Below are 16,687 nucleotides of genomic sequence, written 5' to 3'. Positions count from 1 at the left end.
ATAAACTATTTAGTGATATTTGTAACTAAAATCATTTATACATGTGAATCTTACGGAAATTAGGAGATTAATGTGCACTTTATCACTTCAAGTATCAGAAGTATTCATATTTCCTTGGTACAGGAACACAGCACTGTTTCCTCACCACTGGGAGGCGCGAAAGAATTGTAGTTGCTGTAAAGGCGTAGCAAAATATGTATTTAAAAACGGGAAATGAGAGTATGTTGATTTTATTATTATTATTTTGTAGTATTTTATCGAAGAGGAGGTGACAGTGCTCATGCTGTACGTAAGTAAAAGTAGATACTTCAGTTATAAAGTAAATAAATACAGCAAAACTAGAAAGTACTGTACTAATTTTTACAATACAATTGAGGTCGCCCTCCGCCTTTTTCTCCTCCTCCTGTTGCCACTCGTCTCTCCTCACTTTTTCAGTTCTCCTCTGACTCGACACTAAGGAATACGGTCCCCTTTTTCTGAGAATACATTTTGGACTAACTATCAAATATGTTGCGGGTAATTGTTGAGTCTGCCTACGGGATCCCCAAAAAGATACTGGGCAACCCTGATCCAATTGTTTCTGTTATATTCAGAGGTGAGATACTATGAACGTTTTTACAAAGTTGAAGGTGGTATTTCAACAACATATTATTTGATCGTACATTTTAAAGTGTTTTTTTTTCTCAGCAGATCTTTTAGACACCTTTATTATATGCATTTATGACGTTTATGTAGGATTGTGTAATGATTAGATATTGCAAAATCAGCCTTTAGTTACCATTATTGGAAATTAATGGCGTTTGTGCATCAGAGCGAACATTGTGACCATGATTAGGTAATTTATTAAATCCTATTTGGCCACTGTGATAATTCGATGAGTGATTAGCAAAATATGGAATGCGTATCTATTTGCACGTGGGCTCCCTCTAGTGGTACATAAAAGAATAACTTCCCAAGTACAATTCAATTGTATTTAACGTAAAAGTTCCATATCCTTGCTTTTAATCTTTAATACTTTTTTGATTGTTATTTTAACAGTTACATATTGCTGCAATGTCACTGTTGTTTGTACAACAAGGTTACCTTTGTGATTTTAGGTGAAAAGAAGAAAACCAAAGCTGTTGACAATGAGCTAAATCCCGTGTGGAATGAGGTGAGTGCAGTTCATGCCAGCCGTGCGACACTCATCGTGAAAAAAGAACTGTTGACTTGTCATCTAGGAAACCACCAAATTCTACCTTTTTTTTTTTTTCTCTCATTGCAGGGACTGGAGTTTGATTTAAAGGGATTAGCCTTGGACATGTCTTCATTCATTGACGTGGTTGTGAAAGACTATGAAACTATCGGCCATCACAAGTACGTGATTGTTAAGTTGTTACGTAAAACTTTTTAAACATTTTAAAGAATGAAATGAAATTAGCAGTGTATCTTTATAGATGTAGGACCTAATACAAAAAAATACAAATTAAAACAAGTGTAATCACATCAGCTATTGTGATTGCATTCCATCAAACAGGATTTTTCTTTTTTGTAATCTTTTTAAAACCGTTTCATCCAATCCACTGACTTGCCCTCAGTGCCGTTTGCGCCGTTGTGGGAGTGAGCACAATATACTTGACTGATTGGCAGTCAGTTGAAATAGCTCATCTCAGTCCTTTTAAATTCATCACAAGTAAGACGATTCCAATCACCCTCAAGTGATGCCAATTCTAAAAATGAATGCAACCAAAAACATTTAGCCATCACTATAAAAACTAAAATGAAAGTGTTGACACGGGAAACAGCCACTTTAACCACAGTATACAAACGTATGATAGTCCGTGTAGGCTTGCTGTCATCATGAACGACTGTATTTTTTTTTCCTAATGCGTTTCAACATCTGTGTTAAGTTCAGGCTTGTCGAGAAAAAAAAAAAAAAAGCATTGTGGCCCTCATCACTTTGCTGGTAAGGAATGTTGCCTTAAAAGGCCACTTCACTGCTCTTTATAAACATCCTCTCACAGGAAGCCACACCATCGTCACAATCGGTTTAAAACGTGCACTATTTACTTCAGAAAACTGTAATTTGGTGGTTTGTGCAGTGCAGATAGGGGGGAAGGTAGAAAACTATCGTAAAAAGAATTTTTGTCTGTCTGTGACAGCCATGCGCTTGGATATTTTTCCGTGACCACACGCTCTGGCTGCATGACGGTGGGTTGAGCAAGAAGAATGCCTGCCGTGACTTGTCATATTGGCACAGCTGTGATTTGCTGAATGCTGAGCTGTTGCTAGATGTTGAGGGTTGAAACTTTTGTGGGTTCCGCACATTCATCTCATATGCAAAACATCCCATTTGTTCTCACATCTGCTTTCAAAGAGAAAGTGACTTTATAACCTGTGTGATGTGTTGAAGTTGTTGAGAGAAAAACACACGGGCATGGAAAATAACGTGCCTGTGGCACGTTCTAATTATTTCCATCTTTTGTCCGTTCTCATGCCAGTTTCCATCAGCCCAAGAATGTTTTTTACATATTATACACAAAATCATTTCATGAAATGAAACAAACTATTATTTATAATTGAAATTGCGTAATTGGTTCATAAAACTAAAAACAATCTAGAATTATAGTGAAAATATCCATTGTTTTTTGTCATTGTTGATTTATTTCATTCATAAACAATTAATTAAATAGAACACATTTAAGAAAAAGCTCACCCTATAATTAAAAAACTCTTTTGTTGCTCGGGCAATTTTTCCTGAGCTCTGCAAAATTGGAACTTTTCTCAAAATAAAAAAATCCCATTTTGCAATCCATTATGTTTAAATTACCACACACAAAGGTGAAGAAGTGGAATGGGGAAGTGGAAGCAGTCCACCCCCCTACATGGTTTCGAACAATTAGTCACACAGTTCCTCCAATGCTTGACTTTTGCCAGCACACTTTTTGCACGAAAACAAATGATTAACTGTAAAGATTCATGTTGAATTTCTCACTTGCATTTCAGGTTCATAGGCTCTGCGAAAATCTCACTGAGGGACTTGGCCGGTGGCCACACGAGATCACTCCCATCCAAGAATGTGCCCTTGAGCAATGAGAAGCAGCAGCCAATTGGGGTAAATCATATTTTTAAAACCAACAAAAACAAACCTGTCCATTTTTCCATGAAGAACAAAATCCACAAAAAGGTGAATTCGGGAATGCCGAACCGGAAATAGGTCAACCGAACACACTTAAGCTGGAGCTGCTGTCAGTCACAGCTCACGCCCAGACGCTCACACGCTGATGTCACACGGCCCCGCTCTTTAAAGACACACAAAATTTTACGAACATTCCAAAACACAAGTTTAAATATTCTGCACTCTTTCAACCTCTCGTGAAGAATAACAAAAGGGGTGCAGTTACCCCATCACATCAGCGTGGACACGAGGACACCAAAGGCTCTTTTTAGTGAAATCAACCTTTCTGCATATTATGGTAAATATAATAATTTTGTCTCTTATTTTTCAGGCAACTATTAATTTGCTCATTGGCTATGAACCACCCGGGGAAGCGGCTGATGGCGACACAACTCACGTGGACAGCGGTAGGAAGTTAGCTTCCCTTCAGTCTAATGAGATCTAATACAAGAACTACATCAACATTTCCACTTTTACAAAGATGTCACTTCTGATTTCAACTGCATTAATACAATTTTTAAATGTTTCATTTAAAACTAGGCAGTAAAATATTTGCAATAGCAGAATTTGTATAGTTTTGGATCTTATTCATTCCACTGTGGACCTCAGCGGCCTACGAGGAGGCTGACGAGGGCGATGCCGACGTGGACGTAGGAGATCATGCGGGAAGCCCGGCGGGTCCGGGCACACCTGTACAACGCGTGAAGGCGAGCCACAAGCCGCTCCGCATTGGTCGCAAAAAGCACAGAGCCCTGGCTAATAAGCCCCAGGATTTCCAGGTATCGTCTTGGAGTGTAAATTAAAATATTTTTTGGGAACTCCAACTCACTGTAACTTAAAAAAAAAAAATCTGCTTAAATGATTCTTTTTCCAGATTCGGATTCGGGTCATCGAGGGCCGACAGCTGCCCGGCAATAATGTCAAGCCGGTGGTGAAGGTGAACGTATGCGGCCAGACGCATCGGACGCGGATAAGAAGTGGAAATAACCCCTTCTTCGATGAGGTATTGACGTTATTGACAGCATTTGTTTGACTGTATTCATCGTCCATTTTTTTTTTTTCTGCTTCTCCTTTAGATATTTTTCTACAATGTCAACATGCTCCCTTCAGAGCTGTTGGATGAGAGCATCAGTCTCAGGGTGTGTACTTTTTTGTTATTACAATTACAGCACGTTTGACAAATGACAAACTAACGTGAATGAAATTGCTTTTTCAAAGGTTTATGATTCCTTCTCCCTTAGAGCTGACAGTCTAATGGGCGAGTTTAAGGTATTGCAATTTGAATTTTTTTCCTGGTGGCTTTTGCATATTCTTTTAAATTTATTTATTTGTTTTATTTATTATATTTTTACTTTTATATCTATTTTATGTATTTATTTATTTTGAACAAACAGCTAAAAAAGTGTTAAAAACTTATTTCACCTTTACAAGTCAACGTAACTTTTAAATGTATGCAGTCTTCAAAATTATTTTGATTAAAAGTGGCACGAAATCTTTTTCTTCCCCAGCTGGATGTTGGCTTCATCTACGATGAACCAGGTGAGTCCCCGCCCCTAAATGTTTTTTTTTTTTTTGTCTTCCTGTGTATACAATGTGTAAATAGAACACTATGTTCAGGTCATGCCATTCTGAGGAAATGGTTGCTGCTGAGTGACCCCGATGATTCCAGCTCAGGCGCCAAAGGTTACGTGAAAGTCAGCATTATCGTGGTGGTGACTGGGGAAGAGCCGCCGGTGCGTGTATATCACCCAAATTAAATAAATTTAAGTTTCATTTATGTCAATTCATTATTTTGTGTCATTAGAGGTTGTCAACTTTAGCATTCTAAATGACTGCACTGAAATTATTCCTGCCATGCAGACTGAGAAGAGAGAGCTGAGCGAGGATCAGGATGACGTCGAAAGTAATCTTCTGGTGCCGGCAGGCATCACGATGCGATGGGCCACGCTCAGCCTCAAAGTGTTCCGTGCAGAGGACATGCCGCAAAGTATGTAAACTGCCAAGTACGTACTTTGCAGTGTCTTAAATTAAATCTGTTTCAGAACTGTACTTTTTTTTTTTTGCCTTAGTGGATGATGCATTTGTTCAAACGGTAAAGCAAGTCTTTGGCGGGGATGGAGACAGGAAGAACTTGGTGGATCCGTATTTGGAGGTCAGCTTTGCTGGAAAAAAGGTAAGACAAAAGTTTTGTTTCCCTTCACTTTGGCAAGAAAATAATTTGGATTTTGGTCATTTTAGCTGTGCACCAGAATCATTGAGAAAAATGCAAATCCTGAATGGAATCAAGTCATCCACCTCCAAGTTAAGGTACGGAATGTAGCGTCATGTCGTGGACCATCTTTAATCACCTCCATTGTTCTCCGTAGTTCCCGTCCATGTGTGAACGCATCAAGTTGACCATGTTTGACTGGTAAGAAGTGAGAACATTTCCCACGCTGTAACACGGCAGCTGTTGGTTGACGTGCCAACGTGCTGTCTGCAGGGATCGAGTCAGCAAGAACGATGCCATCGGAACAACGTACTTGAACCTCAGCAAGATCTCCTCCGCTGGCAGAGAGCTTGAAGGTAAGATTGTTCTTTTCCTATAAAAAAAAACCCCAAATACATTAAAAGATAAAAATAGTACACCATAAAAAATAGGAAAAACCACAATCATCAAATAATATCAAATTAAAATGTGGATTATAATACATTATTAACTGCATTTTAGTTTAGAATTATGCATCTAATAATAATAATATTATTTTAATACATATTTATAGGTCAATGTAAATATTATATATGAAAAAAAAAAAAAACACTACATTATGATTAAAATTATAAATACAAAAATAAAATATGGAAGTTTAATTTATTTTAATTTCATTTACAGAAGAAAATGCTAGAAAATTAAATCTATTACCACGCCAACTAATCATAATTGTATTTAAATTTTATTAGAGTTATTTAATGTCTTGTTTCATTCCCAAACAGACACAGAAGGTGACCTTTGCAACAGCATGTCTGAATGTACGTAAGAAATTGTGGGAGCGGTTCAAAAAGATTTTGACTCTTCATCTCGAAAACCTCTTTGTGCGTGCGTGTGTGTATGCATGTGTTGCCGAATTACCCAAAAGGCTGTGTGTTAGAATTAGATGTTTATCTTTATCCACATTTTCCCTGTCTGACTTCTCCATGGGAATCGGTCTGTTAGTTTTGATTTCATCTTGTTCAAACACACCCGCCTGAAGACGTGGCTAACTTGGTGGTGGTCATAACATATTGTGCAACAGACATAACAGTAAAAAAATAATAATAATAATTCAAAATTTATTAGAGTTGTTAAATGTCTTGTTTCATTTCCAAACAGACACACAAGGTGAACGTTGCAACAGCCCGTCTGAATGTACGTAAGAAAGGACCGATTTTAAGACCTCGGCTTTTCGATGTTTCTTCGTGTGTACGTATTTGTTTTTTGTGCGTGTGTGCTCATTGCAGCAATCACTGCAACAAGCGAGTCTGGTTTCCTGCCAACATTTGGACCTTGTTATGTCAACTTGTATGGTAGCCCAAGGGAGTTTACGGGTCTCCCGGACCCGTACGAGGAACTTAACCTTGGCAAGGTAATACAACATAGCAATCTCTCTGCGTGGGATGTTTTGATGAGTTTTAATTTGAAATTCTGCATGGAATTTGATTGTACTCGCAGGGCGAAGGTGTCGCCTACAGGGGTAGGCTCCTTGTCGAGCTGTCCACTCTGCTGGATGGAAAGGTGGATAAGAACATAGACGATATTTCCAGTGATGACGTCCTGGTGGCACAGGTTTGATTATTTAATCAGATACCGTACGCAGAATTTAATTTCGTGTACACCTTGAGATCTTTTCATTTTCTGTGTCGCTATCTTGTGCAGAAATACCAGCGTAGGAGGAAGTTCTCCCTCTGCGCCGTGTTCCACAGTGCCTGCATGCTTCAAGAGCCGGGCGAGCCCATCCAGTTCGAGGTCAGCATGGGAAACTACGGCAACAAGCTGGACTCCACCTGCAAGCCTCTGGCATCCACCACCCAGTACGGCTTTGCTGTGTTTGACGGTACGAACGTCAGAGTTATGTCAAAAATAGAAATAAACACGTGAGATCATGTGGTTGCACAAGTGTGCACACCCTCTTATAACTGGGGATGCAACAATGTTTAAAATCAACTAATCACATTCAGTCTTGAGCTACAAAGAGTCAGCAGTCACCGGTTTTAAGTGCCTCTGATTAACCCAAACTAATTTTGTCTGCCCTCAGGTAACCACTATTACTACTTACCCTGGGCGGACACAAAACCCGTGGTAACGCTGACTTCCTCCTGGGAAGATATCGGCCACCGTTTGGACGCCGTCAACATTCTTCTCTCTATTGCGGAAAGACTCGTAAGATTAAGGCACAATAGCGACTTGTAACAATACGTCAAGGCAAACGTCGCTCGCTCATCATCGCTCCTTTTGTCATTTCTACGAAGGAGCACAACCTGTCTTCTTTGAAAAGGGCCATCCAGTCCAAGGTGGCTGAGGACCAACTGGTTGAAATTTGGCTAAAACTCATCAGTCATTTGCTTGAGGACTTGAACAGGTTTGTTTTAGGAGTATCAAGTCCGCAGTTTTGGAAGGCCTTAAAAACTTTGTGTGCAGTTTCCAGCTTCCAGAGGTGGAAAGCCAGCCCCATGTGACCACGCTGGATCTCCAGATAAAAAACATGCGTGACGCGGCGCTGGAGAGCCTCCAACAAGCGGCTAATTGCATGAGAGAGGAGGCCACGGATGTCAAGGCAACTGTCAGTGACATCGAAGACTGGCTGGACAGAATCAAACAGCTGGCAGATGAGGTCAGCAATGTGGACAGAACACATAAAAAACCTTTTAAATATAGTTTTTACCATTTTAAACACATTTAAAGATTTTGAAATACACTTTTTACAAGTTTTAGGAGGGGGGGTTCCATTTTGCCGGCCATTTTGTCATTGTTTAAAATGTTTCTGACCATCTTACACCAGCCTCAGAATAGTATGCCCGACGTGATCATCTGGATGTTGAGAGGAGAGAAGCGCGTCGCTTTTGCCCGTGTCCCGGCTCATCGCATTCTCTACTCCAACTTCAGCGAACAAGCTTGTGGCAAACACTGCGGACGCATGCAGACCATCTTCATGCAGGTACCAAGTCACCATTACGCTGCGGCGTGTTCCATAGCTTCATTTTCTCCACTTCTGGATGTGTTTTAGTACCCGATGGATAAAAAAAAAGGCGTCAAAATTCCCGTTCAGCTGCGGGTCAACATGTGGCTCGGTCTCTCCGCGTTGGAGAAGAAGTTCAACAGCTTCTCTGAGGGAAACTTCAGTGTATATGCAGAAATGGTAGTTATGGCTTCTGTTTGGCATTGATAGCCTATCGTAGACTTGCTGATTTATCCATATTCCTTCTCCATAGTATGAAAACCAGGCCCAGTTGTTTGGGAAATGGGGAACCAACGGTCTGGTGGGTCGCCACAAGTCCTCAGACGTGACTGGAAAAGTGAAACTGAAAAAGGAGCGCTTCCTGCCACCGCGTGGATGGGAGTGGGATGACGACTGGTTCGTTGATCCTGAGCGCGGGTATGTCTTACAATTTTTTTTTAAAAAGTCATTGTACTATACTGCTCCCTGTTATATCGTTATTGTTTTTAAACTGCCACCAAATAATGCTTCAGTTTTATTTGTCACTTAAATTAATTTTGAATTAAACACCTAGCGTAATGCTAACATATAATGCCAAACGCCATAGGTGAGCTAATAGACGTTAGCATTAGTGTTACATTAATTATAAACCTTCAAACAACAATTTCAAAACACGCAGAGCAGCAACACATTTAAATACACCATAGAGCAACACTCATCGGAATACGCTGACTATTTTTCAGCTTTTTTTTTGGTCCCAATTGAACCATTCACCCTGCAGGTCTTAGGCCACATACCAAACCACTCGGCCCACCCAGATTCTGTTATGCTACGTGACTTGATATGAGCACCTTTCAACTCTTTCCTCTGTTAATTATCATAAATCATAATTCACCACTCGTTCCAGCCACCCTAACCAACGGCTAACACAATCACAGGAAATGAAGAAAAAAATGTCATGCTTCCAGCAATGTAAAAAGTTTATCATGGCACACCGTCTGAGTCACAAAGCCTCCTTTCAACACGTGTGCCTCTGCCGCTTTTTACAGCCTGTTGACAGAAGCCGACGCGGGCCACACAGAGTTCACCGACGAGGTTTTTCAAAACGAAACACGTTTCCCCGGTGGAGAGTGGAAACCTGCTGGGGAGCCTTACACTGATGTGGTACACAATATACACACACACATATATACTGTATATGTACACACATTGTGTCAACACTATGACAATAATGCAGGTGAACAATTCTTGTCTCTCTTTTTTCCACTTTGGTCTGGACTATTATATCGTCGCTCCCACCACCAAACCCACAGAGTCTTTTTCACGAGTCTGCAGTAGACTTTAGTTGTTTGCCAATGTTTTAAAACCACTTAGCTCTGTCTTTGACTTGCCTTTCTTATCAGCTTTGACGCTCTAGGCTACTGTTTTTAAAGGTCAGATTAACTCATGGTATGACACACAAGGCTAAAAATAAGGGATTCAGGGATAAAGGGACCCTCAGGGAAAAATGTAGAGTTCACGTGCCTCCTTATAACTGGTAATCTTCTACAGCAGTTAACTCATTCTCTGCCATTGAGGGTTCTAAACGTTAAATGTCAATTTTAACTGGGCTGGCACTGAATGAGTTTAAGTTCATATTGTGCATAATGTTTATTAGGCAGTTGAGGTCATTTGTTTGTGTGCTACAGAATGGCGAAAAGGCTCAGAGCCCCTCAGAGATCGAGTGTCCAGTCGGATGGACTTGGGAAGACGACTGGAGTTTTGACAGCAACAGAGCTGTCGACGAGAAAGGTATCGTCTATCGTGTGGGCCGGGATCCACTGTTTAAAAAATATGTTAATGAGTTTTTTTCTTCTGTTCCCTAGGCTGGGAATACGGAGTTACCATTCCACCTGATGACAAACCCAAAACCTGGGTGGCAGCAGAAAAAATGTACCACATCCATCGTAGGAAGAGACTCGTTAGACCCAGAAGGAAGATATCGGATAAAACCATCGCTGATGTAAGCTGCAGTTGATTATCGATAGAGTGGAAAAAAAAGGCGCCTAAATGCTCATTCTTGACTTTCTCTTCAGCCGAGGCGAGAGATAGGCGAAGGCTGGGAGTATTCTTCCCTCATCGGCTGGAAGTTTCATCGCAAAGAGCGCTCGTCCGACACGTTCCGTCGCCGACGCTGGCGAAGGAAGATGGTCCCGTCGGACCGCATCGGGGCATCCGCCATCTTCAGGCTGGAAGGCGCACTGGTGAGTCAAGTCTTCAAAAGTACTTTGATTTTGAAATCTGTTTTGTTTTACATCAGGTAGAGTAAGAGAACTAAAATCACTGCATCGTACTAATCACTTGTGCCTGTAGTTTTTATAGCGTGCATATATTGTACTGCCACCTGGTGGCCAGAACTAGCTGCACAAAGAATGCACACAAACTGTATAATTTTTTACATTTTATTTAATTATGGTAATATCGTATGTGTGATTGCAGTAAGCATTAAATTTCCATTCAGTTCCCTGGGGAAAGATTTTCAAATTTCCCCTTTACATATTACATATCCCTTTAATAGCGCTCGCTGAGTAATCACTGTTTTTGATACAACTCGAGTGTTAGATCTTAATTTCACATGTGGTCGTTGCCACGACAACGTGAGTGACTTTGAGTCATTTTCTTTGTGTTGGTGATTCATTTGCACGCGGTTCTATGTTGCCAGGGGGTTGACGTGGACGACGAGAAGCCCAGTAAAACGGATGCTTCCAAACTATTTGGTGCCAACACTCCCACCATTTCCTGCCACTTTAGCCGTGAGTAGTCAGAGTCCGATAAAGCACATGACTGATTACAAGCCTTTGTGCTTTTTATATATCACTTCCTGACCAGTTCCATTGTAAGACCATGCCCAAATTGTTGTGAATCATTTGCAAAATCTCCTCTCAGGGTCTTACATTTACCAGCTGCGAGTCTATGTCTACCAGGCGAGGAATCTTTGTGCCATGGACAAGGACAGCTTCTCAGGTGATAAGTCCATAACGCAAATAAATCATTGGGCAAGTCAAGTAGGATGTGCAAGAACAACAAATCACGATTGGAATGCTGTATGTAAAAAAATATATACAAAATAAATGTAAACATTCTTCCTCAATACTCCCTTTTGATTGTTAATTGCTCTTGAGCCCCCCCTAGTGGTCACGTGGACCTAAGCAAGTCCTCATTTGACTCACAACTGACTTTCCTGTACAGATCCGTACGCCCACGTGTCATTCCTCCATCTGAGCAAGACCACAGAAGTCATCAGTGCCACGTTGAACCCTACCTGGGATCAGAGTCTCATCTTTGACGATGTTGAAATCTACGGAGACCCACAAACCATCGCCCGCAACCCGCCAGACGTTGTCCTGGAGCTTTACGACAGCGACAAAGTGGTGTGTTTTGAGAAACAAAGTCATGGACCATGATGAGACTAAGAGTTTTATGTTCTCCAGGGTAAAGATGAGCCCATGGGGTGCTGTATGGTCCCCCCTGTGGTCAAACTCAACCTCAGTGTCGCTTCTGGCAATAAACTGCAATGGTACCCCGTTACCAAGAAAGGCCGCAGCGCTGGAGAAGCACTGCTGGCGGCTGAGCTTCTACTGAAGGACAAGGTGAACGCTGGACAATGATGAATTACTTGACTGGTGTGACATGCTGAGCATAATTTGCATCTACTGATTTGTTTTTTTTAAATTTATGAAAGATTAAAAGTGCTCTTGACTTGCAGGCGAACGAAGGAGATCTTCCTATGGCTCCTCCTCGACGAGGGGACAAGCTCTACATGGTTCCTCAAGGAGTCAGGCCTGTTGTGCAACTCACTGCCATCGAGGTCATATCGTTCACTCCTACAACTTACATTGATAATTAAAATGAGCAATGAATTTAAGTTTTTCTTTTACCGGCAGGTCTTGACTTGGGGCTTGAGGAACATGAAAAGCTACCAGCTGGCCACGGTCGCTTCTCCCAACTTGATTGTGGAATGCGGCGGCGAGATCGTTCAAACGGCCATCATCAAGAATTTCAAGAAGAACCCCAACTTCCCTGGATCCGTCCTGCTACTCAAAGTGGTACGAACACCTGAAAATATACTGAAAAAAAAACACATGGTTAGCTTAACGCTTCATATGACATTGTTCTCCAGCTTCTCCCCAAAGAAGAGATGTACACTCCCCCTATCATCCTGAAGGTCATCGACCACAGACCCTTCGGGAGGAAGCCGGTGGTGGGTCAGTGCACCATCGACTGCTTGGAGGACTTCCGCTGCGACCCCTATCGAGTCAACAATCAAGTCTGCATGTCGGCCAGAGGTAGGCAAAGTCACGCGGATGCAAACGGCACCAACTTTTCACATTCCTGTTTGAAATTTCAGTGGCAATGATAGCGGCCGCTCAAGATGACGTTGTTATCGACATCGAGGAGAGGCCGACTGTCAAAGCTGAGGTGAATTGTAATGCACTCGCACTCTTATGTAAAATTATGATTAACCTTTTCATTCATTCTTAAATTACAGCTTCAAACTGAGCAGGTGAGTCTCTTTCTGTCCTTTTTTAAAACTAAAGTCCCACTTGGCAATTTCAAACATAGCATAATAGCACAATGTTCATTTTTAAGCTACACTGTAAAAAAAAAATCTTTTAGGCTAAACAGTCATTTTAAGTTGAAACTAATTTCAATAATTCTTTAATTGTGCAGGAAGAGGAAGCGGTCGACTGGTGGAGTAAATTTTACGCCTCTATTGGACAGCAGGAGAAGTGCGGGCCTTACCTGAAGAAGGGATACGACACGTTACAAGTGAGGACGCCATCGCTTTCAGACATTATGTCAATAAAGACGTCCTCATACAAATCCTTTCGCTATCTGAATACTTGAATTGAATTTTTTTTGTGCCGACAGGTGTATGACTCTGAGCTGGAGCAAGTGGAAGAGTTTCAGGGACTCACTGATTTTTGCAACACGTTCAAACTCTCGCGAGGAAAGGCAGACGGAGAGGACGATGATCCTTCAGTTGTGGGAGAGTTCAAGGTGAGGACTCCTTAATCGACAAATAATTAGTTACCACCCTAGTTCTTTTTGAGGCTGTGATGATTCACTCACGTTTGTTGACGCTCAGGGCTCGTTCAAGATCTACCCGCTACCCGACGACCCGAGCGTTCAGGCTCCCCCCCGACAATTCCGAGAGCTTCCCGAAAGCGGGCCTCAGGAGTGTCTGGTCAGAATTTACGTGGTGCGCTGCATTGACCTGCAGCCCAAGGACACAAACGGCATGGTATGTTGATGACGATATGACGGAATTGAACACACAGCTGACATCCGTCTCCTTCAGTGCGATCCGTACGTGAAGATTTCCCTCGGGAGGAAAACTGTGGATGACAGAGATAACTACCAACCAAACACTCTCAATCCAGAAATCGGGAGGTGTGTCAACGCCAACTTTTTTGCTCTAATTTTTACACCGCACTGTTTGAACATTCCTTACATTTTGTTTAGGATGTTCGAGCTGTCCTGCTTTTTGCCACAAGACAAGGATCTGAAGATCGCAGTCTACGACTATGACTTACTGAGCCGGGATGAAAAAGTAGGCGAGACCGTCATCGATTTGGAGAATCGACTGCTGTCCCGTTTCAGGTCCTGCTGTGGGATACCGCAGACCTATTGCGTGTGAGTATCTTTGGGGAGGGGCTACAAATATAAACATGCATATCTTAAATGGTGTTCTCCTTTCCTTGCAGCTCTGGGATGAATCAGTGGAGAGACCAGCTGAAACCTTCTCAGATCCTCCAGAATGTGGCCAAGATTAGGGGCGTTCCTCCTCCACACTTTGAGGGAGATGGAAGCACTCTGTCTTTTTCGGGGAAACAATACAGGCTGGAGGATTTTGGTATATTCCCAGTATGATTTATTGTTAGCAAACTAGCTTCCTTTTTAATGCTTGTCCCCCCTTTTGCAGAGGAAACCACTCCCACTCACCCCCACCTCGGCCCGGCCAGAGAGAGACTGCCACTGCATGTCCTCCGACAGCAGGGCTTGGTACCCGAGCATGTGGAGACCAGGACCCTGTGCAGCTCCCATCAACCAAACTTGTCCCAGGTGAGGAAACATTGCAAAATATTTACACAGTAGTTCTGATTAAAATATCTTTTCCTCATGACTGCAGGGGCGGATTCAAATGTGGGTGGACGTCTTTCCCAAACGCCTCGGTCTGCCGGGATCTCCGTTTGACATCACTCCACGGAAAGCCAAGAAGTAGGAGACAAAGGGGGGGGTGGTAGTGTTGAGTGAGTTATTAAATAGTGAATATTGTGTTCAAACAGGTACTTCTTGCGTGCCATTGTTTGGAACACAACTGAAGTGACTCTGGATGAAACAAGCATCACGGGAGAAAACATGAGCGATATCTATGTGAAAGGGTATTGTGTTTTTTTTTTTTTTTTGCGTCATGCAGTTTTTACTCATTTTATCCACTGTGTCCTAGTTGGATGCCAGGAATGGAGGAGGACAAACAGAAGACAGACGTTCATTACAGATCACTGGACGGCGACGGCAATTTCAACTGGAGGTTCATCTTTGCTTTCGACTACCTGCCCGCCGAGCAGCTGTGCGTGGTTTCCAGAAAAGTGAGTGAAAGAGCGAATGAAATGAATGTGCAAGTATTGAACTTCCTGGTTTTTCCTAGGAGCACTTTTGGAATCTGGACAAGACCGAGTTTAGGATACCTCCCAAGTTGATCGTACAGATATGGGACAATGACAAATTCTCCTTGGATGACTACTTGGGTACGATAAGATTTGTACCCAGGAAGTCTATGTCAGAAAATTTACTATAATGTTTGTTTGTCCCACAGGCTCAATTGAACTGGACTTACTCAATCTAATCTCCCCTGCAAAGACCCCGGAAAAGTGCAGCTTGAAAATGTTGCCCGGGATGATCGGCTCCAACTCATCCAAGAAGTCCGTCTTCAACTCACTCTTCTCCCAAAAGTCGGTTCGAGGCTGGTGGCCGTGCGCCATTGAGCAGAACGGGAAGAAAGTCCTTGCCGTATGTTTGAACCCACATTTGTAACTGCCTACTTTGTTATGTCTTATTTAAGGAGATGCGTCCATCCATCAATTTTCTAGAGCTCAATTAAGTTATATATTCATGGTTGATGCGAGATGCCATGCAAAGCACTGCTTTTGTATTACACAAACGGTTTGGCGCCATCTTGTGGTTTAAAGAAAAAAAAAAGTGGTCCCATTTTTTCAGTGAATAACAGATGGGTTCCATAAAAGTAGTGAACGAGTGGATTGACACTGAATTTGTATTCAAGCGTGTACATTTTCAATGTTATGTTGAATTAATCTGTTTTATAGGGGAAAGTAGAAATGACACTGGAAATCGTGGAGGAGAAGGAGATGGAAGAGAGACCGGCAGGGAAAGGCAGAGAAGAGCCCAACATGAACCCAAGACTAGAGCCACCCAAGTGACTATCTTTTCGATTATGAGTTAATTTTTCATTTTTGTGACTATGCTAACCATTGTCTCCTCATCCCTATCCACCAGCCGTCCCGACACGTCGTTCTTCTGGTTTACAAACCCTTGCAAGACCATGAAGTTCATCATATGGCGAAGATTCAGATGGCTTTTCATCATCGGGATCCTACTGGTGTTGGTCTTACTCTTCTTCGGGATTCTTTTGTTTTCTCTACCTGTAAGTTCACTAATTTCTTGTATTTATTCCAAAATGTTAACCATGTTCTGAGGTCATAATTTGATACTGACAATTATGCAAATATGTATAATATGATTAACAATTTTTACATTTATCTCCACAGAACTATGTTTCCATGAAAATTGTGAAGCCCTTCTCCAAGTGACCACAAAACAATCCTGTCAACCATTTTGATGCAGAATCAGTTGATTTTCCTTAATTAATTTTTATTTTTTTATTTTCATGATTTTCCTTGATAAACGCTCATAGCTGTTTGCATCGTTTGCACATTAATTGCTGCCCATTTCAAAGCGTGTGTGTGTGTGCGTTTTTGAAAATAAATTGTATATGTAGATCTTGTAAATTGTGTTCTAAATGTATTTTATACTATTTATATATATACAAATATTTTTAATTTATTTTAACTTTATACCTATGGAATGTAATCAATTAATTCACTCAACCTATGTTTGCGTTGTCTTCTCAATTTTAGTTTTAGCATTTCTCCTTGTACCTAAATCACGTTTAGTCGATTAAAATACGGACAGTAATACATTAACCTGACGTCATCATATTGAGCCGCCGTTTGCAGTGATTTGCGATTTTTCGTCCCTTTACGCGTTATTACGACAAAAAAACACATTTGCGGCTGTG

At 41.6% G+C, this 16,687-nt stretch overlaps 1 protein-coding gene across 5 annotated transcripts; it reads left to right on the top strand.

Moving 5' to 3' along the window:
• The first annotated feature begins 187 nt into the window (after positions 1 to 187).
• myofl (myoferlin like) lies at positions 188 to 16,397 on the top strand. Of its 5 annotated transcripts, none has more exons than XM_088384239.1 (55): positions 188 to 285; positions 1,098 to 1,153; positions 1,265 to 1,356; positions 2,986 to 3,094; positions 3,489 to 3,564; positions 3,767 to 3,936; positions 4,032 to 4,160; positions 4,234 to 4,296; positions 4,376 to 4,426; positions 4,666 to 4,696; positions 4,775 to 4,890; positions 5,018 to 5,144; positions 5,227 to 5,330; positions 5,396 to 5,464; positions 5,524 to 5,567; positions 5,640 to 5,722; positions 6,131 to 6,166; positions 6,507 to 6,542; positions 6,635 to 6,759; positions 6,846 to 6,959; positions 7,050 to 7,227; positions 7,429 to 7,553; positions 7,643 to 7,752; positions 7,812 to 8,004; positions 8,173 to 8,328; positions 8,398 to 8,529; positions 8,603 to 8,766; positions 9,378 to 9,492; positions 10,017 to 10,119; positions 10,194 to 10,330; positions 10,404 to 10,571; positions 11,030 to 11,120; positions 11,254 to 11,331; positions 11,557 to 11,738; positions 11,799 to 11,957; positions 12,074 to 12,175; positions 12,252 to 12,413; positions 12,488 to 12,653; positions 12,716 to 12,786; positions 12,857 to 12,871; positions 13,039 to 13,137; positions 13,240 to 13,368; positions 13,457 to 13,612; positions 13,670 to 13,761; positions 13,834 to 14,004; positions 14,076 to 14,224; positions 14,294 to 14,433; positions 14,501 to 14,589; positions 14,658 to 14,753; positions 14,819 to 14,960; positions 15,020 to 15,119; positions 15,188 to 15,381; positions 15,696 to 15,805; positions 15,886 to 16,033; positions 16,158 to 16,397. In XM_088384239.1, the coding sequence occupies exons 3-55, from the start codon at positions 1,301 to 1,303 to the stop codon at positions 16,197 to 16,199; spliced, it is 6,003 nt and encodes a 2,000-aa protein (XP_088240365.1). In that variant the 5' UTR covers positions 188 to 285; positions 1,098 to 1,153; positions 1,265 to 1,300; the 3' UTR covers positions 16,200 to 16,397. The 5 variants fall into 5 exon arrangements, with proteins under 5 accessions (XP_088240365.1, XP_088240364.1, XP_088240361.1 ...); XM_088384238.1 differs by having other exon boundaries at positions 196 to 289; XM_088384235.1 differs by lacking the exon at positions 188 to 285 and adding an exon at positions 436 to 595.
• Positions 16,398 to 16,687: the final 290 nt, after the last annotated feature.

Source organism: Syngnathus floridae, chromosome 9, assembly GCF_059516105.1.
Source record: "Syngnathus floridae isolate MCC-2025c chromosome 9, RoL_Sflo_1.0, whole genome shotgun sequence".
Lineage (NCBI taxonomy): Eukaryota > Metazoa > Chordata > Actinopteri > Syngnathiformes > Syngnathidae > Syngnathus > Syngnathus floridae.
The sequence above is the reverse complement of the archived record's forward strand: the minus strand, read 5'-3'. Positions and strand labels throughout refer to the sequence as shown.